Source organism: Nyctereutes procyonoides, unplaced genomic scaffold (genome assembly GCF_905146905.1).
Source record: "Nyctereutes procyonoides isolate TBG_1078 unplaced genomic scaffold, NYPRO_anot_genome, whole genome shotgun sequence".
Lineage (NCBI taxonomy): Eukaryota > Metazoa > Chordata > Mammalia > Carnivora > Canidae > Nyctereutes > Nyctereutes procyonoides.
Window position 1 is genome coordinate 20,619,481 of NW_026575135.1, and position 12,100 is coordinate 20,631,580.

Sequence of the window (12,100 nt, forward strand, 5' to 3'; positions counted from 1 at the left end):
AGTCTCTCAGGAAGATATTTAATAGTATCACATACTTTTGGCTCAGGTATTTCCAACCACAAATGCGGCAAGCCCCTGTATCAGCACCAGTCTTCTTTCTGTAGGATCAGAACAGAGACTTTTTTTCCTTGGCTCCCGTCCAGTGGGTCCATATCAAGCCCGTGCTCCCTGACAGACTCCGAGGGCTCTGTGGGCCTCCTGACCCTCAGCAGCTCCTGTCTGGCTACAGCTTGAGTTCACTGGGCATCGGCTCCCCCCTCAGGCCAGCCAGCAAGTTGTTAGCTGCCAATAAGGACATGGTGTTTCGGGTTCCATAGGTGGCGCTGCCAATGTGGGGCAGGATCACTGGAAAAGGGAGGAAAAGGGAGGTGAGGGTGTTTTTTTTGTTTGTTTGTTTTTTAGGGGAAGGGTGTTTCAAAAGCCTCAAAGTGGGCCCTGTTTTCCTGACTAGGGTTGCCAGTAAGAATAATGAAGAGAACCTGCCTTAGCATTCTTTGATTTGCCTTCCTGTCCTCTGTCTTTGATTTGCCTACTGTCATGTGCTCCACTCCTGTGGGGCTGAGGTCACTGAAACCCGGATGCAACGGTGGCGAGAGATCCATATCCTAAGTACAAGGATGTCGAGCCCACGAGAGGTCTTGGAGCCTCTCTACACACAGCCCTTCAGAGAGCAGATGGTAAAACCAGGTGCCAATTCAGCTTAGGAGTTTCAGCACTGATCATCCACACCTGGGCCCCTCCAAGTGGGGTCCCGGGGGCTTCTGGTGCACACAAATAGCTACAAGTCAAAATGGTGGACAGACCAGATCCATCTGGCCCCACTGCAGAACAAGTGAGGTCAACTGTCCCCAAAGAATGCCTCTTGAAAGCAGTATCTGGGGCACTGAGCTGAGCTGCCAGGCATGCAGGGATGGGATGGTTTTCCCAGCTGTGGGCAATAGCCCAGACATGACAGCCAGCGTTCCTCCTTCCGGCCTGGTGTGGACAGTGGGGACCAACGAGTTTCCAAGGGCTACAATAAAGGGAGCCTTCCCTGTGGAAGGCAGCTAAGGACCTTCTCTGTGGGATTCCGTCCCAGAATGCATGAAAAGGACAGGGCCTGGCTCAGACCCTACAGTGATGGATTAGTCTAGAGACAAAGCACACCAGCTACCTGGACAGAACCGAATATAAAGAGCTGTTGACCAGGTACAAAGTAACTGGGGAGGCTGAGAAGCGAATACCGAGGCAGTGCTTCTAAGTGGCCTCGGTGTGGGGGCAGGTGAGTGGTGCGGGGTTCCAGGTCCCACCCCACACCTACTGGTGCAGAGGCCCCTGGCCCAGCCCCTTCGGGTGACTGATGGACACACAAGTTTAAGAACCACTGTGCTAAGGTGTCAGAGACAGCGACCACTAGAAACATCTACCTCTCTGGGCTGGGGGACAGAGGAAGAAAGGGTAGCACTGTTAAAACTCAAGACAACTGGGATCCCTGGGTGGCACAGCGGTTTAGCGCCTGCCTTTGGCCCAGGGCGCGATCCTGGAGACCCGGGATTGGCGATCCCACATCGGGCTCCCAGTGCATGGAGCCTGCTTCTCCCTCTGCCTGTGTCTCTGCCTCTCTCTCTCTCTGTGACTATCATAAATAAATAAAAATTAAAAAAAAAAAAACAAAAAAAAAACTCAAGACAAAAAAAACAAAAACAAAAAACAAAAACGAAAAAAAACCTCAAGATGACTGAAGGAAGGGTCCCTTGGGAGCTGCAACTCCGACCTCTGCAGCAGTGCCTCTGAGCAGGCACGATGGCCAAGTTGATGCCGGGAAGCCTGCAAACTAGACTCACTGGCTGCCAGGAGGAGCGACTGCTGCCCACGGACACAGACAGACAGACATGTGAGGGCGCGGGGGAGGCCAAGTCCTGCCACCCCGCAGTTGGCAGGCCCAGCAGAAATCAGGTGTGCAGGGTCCCAGGGCCTGCGTCCCAAAGCAGAATGTACTAGGGGAGGTTTGGAGCCAACAGACTAATTGGCACAAGTTCCAAATATCGGAATCACGATCACGTCTTTAGTTTCTCACCCTGAAGCTGGTAGTGGCGGTTTATGGTACCGGGTTTTACTGACAACTACCTGTGGATGGAAGACATGCAGCCCAGCCCTTCGTTTTACAAATCCACCCCCGCCACCTCCCCTCCCCCGGTCACTCCTTCAGGGACACAGACCTGATGCATGGGCTCAGGAGGCTCCTGCCCTGTTTACAGTGAGCTATTGTCACTCACCATAGACACATACGGTCCCAGCTGTGTCCCTCTGTGCCTGGTACTGCTCACAGCTTTGCACCTATCACCTCCACACCGCCTGACTCCTGCGGCCCCGTGGGACTTGGCATCAGAAAATCCCCATTCTTACCACAGTTCTTCAGGGTCAGGAGCGGGTGGTCTGTAGGCAGTGGTTCCGGGGTCGTCACGTCCAGTCCAGCAGCTGCGATCTGCCCACTAGCCAAGGCCTCGTACAGGTCGTCCTGGTTTACCACATCTCCCCTGGGAATGAGAGCAGTGCCATGGGGGCCCCAAAGCTCCCTCCACCCAGGCCTTCTCTTGGGCAGAACCACCCATAGGGCGGATTTCCCCGCCGACCAGGCACCCTTGGCACTGACTTTTAAAGCAGTAAGTCTGACAAGATGCTTCTTTATGGTGAGTCTGTGCGGTAGCACTGAGAGCCCCAGCCCTACCACCTTGAAGCTGTGTTACCTTGGGCAAGAGTGTCACGTTCCCCTGGAAGACGGAGAATACACCCAACTCCCAGGCTGCGGGGGCCACAAGCCCACTGACCCGCTACTGCGGGAACAGGGCCCGGGACCTGCATTCATGTGAAGCCCCATTCAGGTGTGTCCCAAGAGAACGTGCTGAGAGCTCCCACAGCAGCACGCTGCCGGGCACGTGTCTAACACGGGGACACGCCCCATGGTGTCTGAGCGAGCAGCCCTCTCTCCTGTGACTGGGCCCCGGAAGTAAAGAAACAACTGGCCCAAGCCTCCATGATGAACACGGAGTCAGGCTCGTGCAGCAGAAAACCATGCAGCCCCACACAGCCCCAGGTCCATGCAGGGGCTCGGAGGGCGGAAGCTGGGACCGTGTTGGCCGTCAGGGCCAGCCCTGCGCTCCTGGGCATCTCACTCGCCCTCTAGGTCACCCCCCTTGTGACCAAACATTAATAATTACAGTACCTCTGGAGTGGAGAGACCTGAGGGGGACCCCATGAAATCCCTTCCTTGGCCTGTACTTGCCCCCAAACGGATTTAAGCAGGGCACCATTTAGAAAGGGACTGGAGTGGCAGAGGGAAGGTCTGCTTCTCTAATGTGGGTTTGGGTCTTTCTTTCCAGAAGCACAAAGGTTCAAGCTGTCACTAACTCAGACAGCCAGACAGACCCAGGCTTGGTGTATGGGCGGCCTGAAGGGCTCTGAAGGGCTGCTGAGATCGTTACATCCAGCTCTGTGGTAGAGGAGAACAGGGCTGCCCACGGTTACCTGGGAACCCACTGCTATCAGGCCTCCACTCCCTGAACCAGCACGGCTCGGGGTACTGCGGGGAACCCGACATGCCAGATCTGCTCTGACAACCTTCCCCCCGCAGCCTGGGCCCTCTCTTGGGGTCTTTACTGTACTCCTGAGCTGGAGCCAGCTGGCGGGTTGGTCTCTGCAGGGTAAGCTCTGCCCGAGGGCTCACGGACAAGCCATGGGGAAGAAAGCCCTGGATCACAGCAGCAGGGACGGCCCCTCTCAGCTTGCTCGTGTTCTAGGGAGCCTGGGCCGCCCCTGCGTACCTGCTTATGTTGATAAACACAGCCGTGGTTTTCATCTGCTGGAAGAAGTCCTTGTTGCAGAGCCCCTTGGTTGCAGGTGTTAAGGAGCAGGCCACGATGATGAAGTCGGACTCGGCGGCCAGCTTGGGGGTGGACACTGGGGGAGGGCAGGGCTCTGTGAGATGCTGAGTCCCCGACTGGAGACAGCAAAAGGAGGGAGACCAGACTCTTGCTTCCTCCTGCCAAACTGGAAACTCCCAAGATGCTTCCCGAAGGCCTCATGTCTACCTGAGCACCTCTGACAACTGTACAAGGTCAAAAGCCACTTGTGGGATCCTGGTCCTACCTCATTTACCTCGCCCCCTGGTCTCACAGAGGGGGAGACTGAGGCCACAGAGGGGCAGGGGCTGGTTCTTACACGGCCCAATGTGCAAAGGGGGTGAGGAATGGCTTAAATCCAGCTGCCCTCTGCTCACGATGTCGTGTGCCCTGCCAGGGGGCTGGATCCACTGGACACAAGGCTGGGTGACAGTGCTCGCTAGTTTATTAAGGAAACAGAGTGAAAGTTCCCAGCAATTCCTTACACCTGTCACCATCCCTGCTGCTCTGCCCTGACATGGGCAGTGGTGACAAGGAACTCTGAAAGGCAGGAGACCTGGAGAGCTCTTCTGGCACTTAAAGAGCCCACTGTGTGGCCTGGATTAAGTCCTTGTGCTCCCTGGCTGGGCCCCGCATCCAAGGGCAGCTGATTAGCTGGTACCTAAGGGACACCGCAGGCTCCAGACGCACCCAGAGCTCCTGCACTCCACCTGAAAATGCTGCCGCTACGAAACAGAGAGACCCCTTTAACTGAGAGCATATGGGGCTCTGGTGGAAATCAAGGTTTTACTTACCAAACTCTGCCTGGAATTCTGCTGCTTCCTGAGGCCTGGGCTGGCGGCCCGTGTATAGAAATCTCTGGATGCCAAATGGCTTCAGACGCCGAGCAATGGCCTGGCCTGGCGGCAAAGAGAGTCCTGGCTCATCCCCAACCCCTCAGAGAGCAGGAGCAGCGCCCAGCAGCTCCAGACAGGGAGCCCCTGGGATAGGGTGGGGGTCCTTTCATCAGCACACTTCTGACTTTAACTGGCCCTGCCCCTTTAAGCTGTCCCCAGCCAGCCCACACTGCCCTTAGGGGGCCATGTGACAGCCCTTCAGAGATCTGGAGACAGCGCCACAGCTGTGACTGGCTTGCGCTGTCCTCACATGGTCCTGGGCATCTTGAGGGCCATTTGCTAACCATCCCTGAGAACTGGACCTGGCATTCCGGGAGCAGTCTGACCAAGCAGCCTCCTTCCCTGCTGCCTTCTGGACCCTTTGCTTTTATTAGGCTGCCAAAGACTTCTTCCGACTTTCCAGTGGCATTGCCAAACTGCCAACTCGCCCCAAATCTTTAAGATATTTTCACACATGCTGCTACAGAGGCAGGCTTGGGCTGCTGGATTTTCAGAATCAGAACTTGCCCCAAAGCCAGTGGGTTCCTCCAAGCAGCTCTCTGGGGTGAGAGGCACTGCTAGCTGGCCAGACTGTCCACACTCTCCATCCTCCCCCTCACCTCTGGACCAGGCAGGGGCCAGAGAACCAATGACAGCTGCCTGGCAGAGCTCAAGCCAAGCAGCAACCCCTGGAAGAAGAGCCCCGCCTCGTCCGCAGAATCACAGGTAAGCTCTGCCCACGGGACCCTCTGGTTCCTGAGTTAAAGCTTTAAAGTTAAAGCTTTGACCCCGGGGTGGCTCAGCGGTTAAGTGTCTGTCTTTGGCTCAGGGTGTGATCTTAGGATCCGGGATCGAGTCCCACATCCGGCTCCCTGCATGGAGCCTGCTTCTCCCTCTCCCTGTGTCTCTGCCTCTTTCTGTGTGTCCCTCATGAATAAATAAATAAAATGTTAAAAAAAAAAAAAAAAAAAGCTTTACAAGTCAAATGCCTTCTAGCAGGCCTAGGGGAGCACGAGCCCCACAGGAAGCCCCTCCTAAAAGCCCCAACCCAGCCATCATCGCTTCCAACTGTTCTGTATGGAACCGTATCCCTAAAGAATCCTGACTTGCTTCTGTCACCCAGCAAGTTCTTAAGGAACCTCCTGTTTTCATTTCATTTATTTTTTGTTTTTCCTGTGTTTCACTAAGCTGTGTTTGTTCAGTCGATGTCCCTCCTGCACGCAGAGTGCACTGGGAACAGCCAGTTGTGGCCACTCTTTCCAAAGGATGGTCAACATCCAGACACAGGGCACCAGAGACTCCAGCAAAACAGGGTCACTGGGCCAGGCCAGTGGGAAGGTGGGAGGCTCACCTATGCGCCCCAGCCCGATGATGCCGACGGTGCTCTGCGTGAGTCCATAGCCACACATCCACAGGGGCTTCCACGAGGTCCAGCCACCGCTGTGGGGAGAGTAGGGGAGGGTAGGTAAGAGCCCCAGCCTCAGGCGAAGATGAGGGCTCTCTGTGAACTCTCAGACCCAGAACCCCCAGGCAGGGGCTGCAGTCCGAGGGGTAGAAGACCGTGCTCTCCGGGTACCAGGACAGACAGCAGCACGAATTACACCCATAGCCACTGAGCACTGTGGATAAGCAGCTGGAATGACTCTTCCTTTGAAACTACCAGGGGAGGGATCCCTGGGTGGCTCAGCGATCTGGCACCTGCCTTCAGCTCAAGGCATGGTCCTGGAGTCCCGGGATTGAGTCCCACACTAGGCTCCCTGCATGGTGCCTGCTTCTCTCCCTCTCTCTCTGTGTCTCTCATGAATAAATAAATAAAATCTTTCAATAAAATAAAACACCAGGGGAAGGGTGCCTGGGTAGCTCAGCGGCTGAGCGTCTGCCTTCGGCTCAGGGTGGCTCAGGGCCTGATCCCAGGTCCAGTCCCACATCAGGCTCCCTGCGCAGAGCCTGCTTCTCCCTCTGCTTGTGTCTCTGCCTCTCTCTATCTCTGTGTCACTCATGAATGAATAAATAAATCGTTAAAAAAAAAATAAAAACAGGGAACACAGAATCCGAGGGCTGGAAGGGGCCTTAGAAGTTTTCACCCTGTTTTGTAGGCGGGGAAACTGAGACCAGAAAGGGTGCCCTGCCTGAGGTCATGCAGCCAGGACAGAGGTTGGGGCAGCAAGCTGCAACCTTGGGGTGTGGGATTCCAAAACCAGTATTCTCAGGGCCCCAGGGAAGCAACACAAGGTAAAGCCATAGGCCCACCCTGCTGCCCCAGGGAGAAGGGGACAGAGCCTGCCTTGAACCGCCTCCACTCCCCAGGGGGTGCCAACTCCCCTGACAGGAGGGTAAGTGGGACAGCAGGGTGTCAGCCCTCAGGCTCTGGCTCTGCCTCAGCCCCACACAGCTGGACCGCCTTCCCCAATAATGGACACATAGCCCCAAATCCCTGATCTGAAACCCTCAGGCCGGTTTTTCAATTTTCAGGTTTCAGAAAGGCTGTTTGGTGCATGTTCTCTACTGTATGTAACACCCTCAGCAGCGTCTAGGGTGGTACCCATTGGCAAATGCATCGGTACATCAGCAGCAAAAAAGGAATATTCACATGGAGTGAGAAAAATAAAAATCATAAAGAGCTTCCTGTTATTTCCAGTCAGGTTTTACTACCAAAAAATTCATGAAACAACCTTCAGTTTCCAGAGCTCCTGGGATTTCTGCATCCCGAGCACGGATGGTGGACCCGTCTCCTCCAAGTGCCCAAGAGGATGCCCACCCGCTACTCCTCGTGATCCCCACTCCTGTCCCTACTTGCCAACCAGGCAGGATGGCTCTGTCCCTTCCCATCTTCCTCTGTCACGGTTTCTCCTCCGCACCACGATTCCCCACCCTTCTCTTCAGCTCCGCCCGGGATCTGAGTAGTGACAGATTCTGCCCCTGCTCACTAGACGGGGCACACCGGGGGAGGGGATCACTTCTGGGCCCCGAACCAGCTGCTGGGGAAGCCAGCCTTCCTGTCAGGGGTTCACTCACTTCCTCACTTCCTTGATGGCCTCTGGCAAGCGTCGACAGGTGGTGAGCAGCAGGGACATGGCGAGTTCTGCCGTGGCGTCGGTCAGGACATCTGGGGTGTAGCCCACACGGATGCCGCTAGGAAGCAAAGACCTGGTGGCACCACGGCCGTGGGCACCTTCACCAACTCCTACCTCTGAGACATCTCCACGCTGCTGCTCCGCTCTCCCTCTCTGCACCGTCCCCCCCACCCCGCCCCCGAAGCTCCGGGGTGGAAGCAAGCACTCAGGGACGGCCAGCCCTCCTTCCTGGCTCAAACCTCCCGCTTGGGGAAGGACACAAAAATGAAAGATCAGGACCCAAAGTCTGGGGTGAAGAACTATTCAACCTTTCCCAAACTCCTCATCTAGAGAGAGAGATAATAGGACGGCCTGGGGGGCCCAGCGGTTTAGCGCCGCCTTCAGTCCAGGGCCTGATCCTGGAGACCCAGGACCGAGTCCCACGTCAGGCTCCCTGCATGGAGCCTGCTTCTCCCTCTGCCTCTGTTTCTGCCTCTTTCTTTCTCTCTGTGTTTCTCATGAATAAATAAATAAAATCTTTAAAAAAAAAATAAAGAGGGAGATAATACTAGCCTTTCCTACTCCGAGGAGTTGTTGTGAGGCCTAACACCAGGCTGAACAGGAAAGGGGGCTACCTCGCAGATGCTACCCACAGTTTCTGACAGTTCGGGGCCTATCGTATCTGCCCCACGCTCACGTGGACGGACTGAATGGTCAGCCCCCCACCTTCTCACTGAAGGGGGCAGGGATATGACAAATAAATATTAGCTCCCTTTCCCAATCTGGGGGTCAGCCCTCACCCCAGGCCCTTTCCAGAGCGCTAGCTGCTTTTACCGCTTCTTGATCTCCTCCAAAGCCAAATGGTCAACGCCCACGGACATTGTGCTGATGACTTTGAGATTGGCTCCTGTTGTGCAGAAAAAGCATTGTTTGCATCTTTCCTCGTGGGATTCAAACCCGCAACCCTGTGGATATCGTGGGGCTGCCCGCTTATTATTATTTTCTTAGACTAAGAGGAGAGGCTGACATCTCTGTTCCTTAGCTGAAATCCTGAACCGCCCTACCTGACAGACTTGACAATCTGACTTACTCCTCCATGTACAGACACTGTGGCTAAGGGATGTCAAGTGGCTGGCCGCAGTCACAAGCTGCCAAGTGGCAGAGCAGGGGTTCACCATGGGGCCTCTGACACTAAGGCCTCCACTCATACCCATGGGACTGTTCCCCCAGTGAAGCCTCTATCTCCTCTGAACGCACCTGGGGCCCTGCTAGGGACACCCCTGAGGCGACACCCTCTCACACCCTCCCCCTGGGGCAGGGATTGGCTCGGCACTGACTCATGAGGGCCCCATCCAGTAGCCTCTAAGTCTGAACTCTTCCTCAAAACAACCTTATAGGGTGACACCTTGGCCCAGGGCTGAGACCCAGGGCTGGGGCTCACACAACCTGGGTGCCTGGGGTGCTTGGCACTGACATAGGCCTACTGCGTGATACAAATGAGCCCAGAAGGCACAGGGCCTTTCTCAAGCTCATAAAGCAAGGCCATGGCAGGGCTGGATGAGGGCCCTCACACCCACTCCCTCCACACCACAGTCTTTGCCCCCCCGCCAGGGCCTCTGTCCAGGGGTTCACAGCCAGGAGAGAAGCAATGCCTATTCAAGAGGGCGCTGCACACAGTCGCTCCCCCTGGCCTAGTACTGCAGCGAATGCCTTCAGAACTTGGAGAGGTCACCGAGGACCCTTGTGGGGAACCAGCCGCAGCAGACTGTGTGCCCCTACAGGGCCAAGACACCCCTGGAATGCTCCCCAGACCTGCCCAGGGCACACACCTGCGGCGTCCAGGAGCCTCTTGTCCACATGGTCCGAGAGGAGGCAGAGGAGGCCGTGGGCCCCGGCCACACCTCGCTCTAACTCCTTGGCAGGGATTGGCTCGTCTGAATCCCACTGCTCCACCTCACAGCTGAAGACCAAAGAAAGACCACGCTCAGAAGCAGGGGCGCTCCACAGATAACCCCGGGCTCCCAAATGTTCCCTGGGGCTGGCTGAGGAGTCAGAGTCAGGCATGGGTGGCCGCAGAACTGTCCTGAGAGGCCGGCTAAGGTAAAGGGCTGTCACAGAGTGGAGGTCACCAAGGGCTGACAAGAGCCTAGACTAAAAGCAAGTCATGGGGACGGCTCTCAGGTCAAAGCAAGGAAGAGCTTTATCACCCTCACAGGAGGCCTCAGGGCCAGGGGGGCACAGGGGTGGGGGTGTGGCTTGAGGTAGGCCGTTCCTGCACCAGAAGAGGCTTGAATACCCTGTCCTGGGAGTCCATGCAGGGTAAAGTCTCCTACTTGCACTCTGCCAGGAAGGACAGGACCAGAGCAATGCAACGTGGAGGGGTTTTCAGGGCCTCAGCTCATGGCCTCAGGGTTTCCACCACAGCTCGTGGGCAGTGGAGGTGTTCCCAGGGTGCTGCCAGCCTCCCAGTCCTTGCCATTTAATTCAGTGCAGCCAGCACGTGGGGCAAGACGCAGGACCGCAGGCGGCACCTCCCAGGACACCCTGGGGCAGTGCCTGGCCGACCAGGTGCCTGGCGCAGGCTACCTTTCATCCTCCTTCCCCGCTGCACTCCGCTAGAGCCGCGTGAGCTAGGGCCAGAACCGTGGTTCTTGCCTCTGCCTTCCCCCTTCCTCCTCGGTGCTTGGAACCCCACAGGTCCTCAGCCAAGGTTTGGTTGCATTCAACAAAACACACAATCTCACTTTCACAGGGCACAGGTTTCTGAGACTGGGTCCCACCTTCTCCCGGCCTGTCGTGGGCAGCCGGGACCCGTGTGACCCCCCCCCCCGCCCCCGCTCACACTGCAGTCTGCCAGAACTGAGTTCCAACCCCAGCCCTGCACACCACAGCTCTGATTCTGGGCAAGGCACTTAACCCCTCCCAGTTTTCTCATCTGTAAAATGGGACTTCTGGTCCCGACTTCACAGTGTCGCCATGAGTTTATGTATTCGAAGCACCTGAAAAGCTGGCATGCAGTCGTCAATCTAAGGGTGACGAAAGGTCCCTGCCAACCGTCCAAAGCGACCAGGTCAGCGACAGCGAAGGTCCCTGACCCTGACAAAAGTGCCCTCTAGGGTAAAGGACGAACAGCCAGGACCTTGCGTCACAGGCGGCCTCCCCCCTCCCCAGGGCTTTCCCTTCACCCGCGCGGCGCGTGCAGGGGAGCGGCGGGCCCCCGCGTCCCCGCAGCAGCCTGCACAAGGCTAGGCCGCGGAGAACCACCTTCCAGCCTCTCCCCGGAACTCCACGACCGTCCGGGCCGGGCCAGGTTGGCAAGAGCCGCCAAGACGCAGGCGCAGGCTCCCGGCTCCCTCGGGCCCCAGCCCCGCCCCCCCGCCCCGCGTCCTCCCCACCAGAAACAAGCGGGGCGTAAGGAGGCCGCCCCCGGCCCGCCCGGGCCGCCGGGGACGCTGAGTCACCCCGGGCTGCGCAGCCCCGTCCCCGACACCACCCCGCCCGGCCCGGCCCGGCCCGGGGACGCGGCGTGCGGCGTGCGGCGTGCGGCGTGCGCGGGGCTCTTACTCCGCAGCCCGGGCGAGCGCGGCCCGGCCCTCGGGGGGGATCCTGCGGGTGACGAACACCTTCATGAGTCTCACTGGCCTCATCCACCTTGCAGCCGCGGGACACTGACCCGGACCGCCAGGCGGATACGGGACGCGACCTGGGGCGGGGCGGGGCGGGGCGGGGCGGGGCGGGGCGGCCCTCGGGAGGGGCGGGGCCGGCGCTGGGTGGGCAGGGGCGGGGCGGGGCTGGGGCTGGGTGGGCGGGGCTGGATGGGGAGGGGAGGGGCTGGAGCTGGGTGGGCGGGGCTGGGTGGGGAGGGGAGGGGCCGGCGCTGGGTGGGCGGGGCTGGATGGGGAGGGGAGGGGCTGGAGCTGGGTGGGCGGGGCTGGGTGGGGAGGGGCGGGGCTGGGGCGGGGGGGCGCGTGGGGAGGGGCGTAGGGAGCCGGAGCCGTGGAGGAGGAGTTGGGGGGGGGCAGAGGGGGCCGGTGGGCCTCTCGAGCCGGGACCGTGTGTGTTCAGGGAGCCGCAGTGACAGTGAGATTTTCTGCGGGTGTAAGGAGCTCCTAAGTGCTCCTCGTAAAGCTGTGTGTGCGCATGATCAAGCCCTCAGGGAATGCGACCTGTTCCGAGCGGCCTTGGTCCTTGGCCCCCCTTCACTGCACAGAGGCTCAGGGACTGGCGGGTGTGTCTGGAGTTGGAGTTGGGGCATCCGGGAGAGGTGTGTGTGTGTGTGTGTGTGTGTGTGTGT

At 58.1% G+C, this 12,100-nt stretch overlaps 1 protein-coding gene across 1 annotated transcript; it reads right to left on the reverse strand.

Moving 5' to 3' along the window:
* Nucleotides 1-4: 4 nt before the first annotated feature.
* On the reverse strand, nt 5-11,514 carry GRHPR (glyoxylate and hydroxypyruvate reductase). Its single transcript, XM_055302458.1, has 9 exons — nt 11,371-11,514; nt 9,636-9,766; nt 8,641-8,713; nt 7,769-7,885; nt 6,105-6,193; nt 4,673-4,777; nt 3,801-3,936; nt 2,386-2,516; nt 5-345 (listed from the first exon to the last, which is right to left on the reverse strand). Exons 1-9 carry the CDS (start codon nt 11,451-11,453, stop codon nt 224-226), a joined length of 987 nt encoding a protein of 328 aa, XP_055158433.1. The 5' UTR covers nt 11,454-11,514; the 3' UTR covers nt 5-223.
* Between the last annotated feature and the right edge of the window lie 586 nt (nt 11,515-12,100).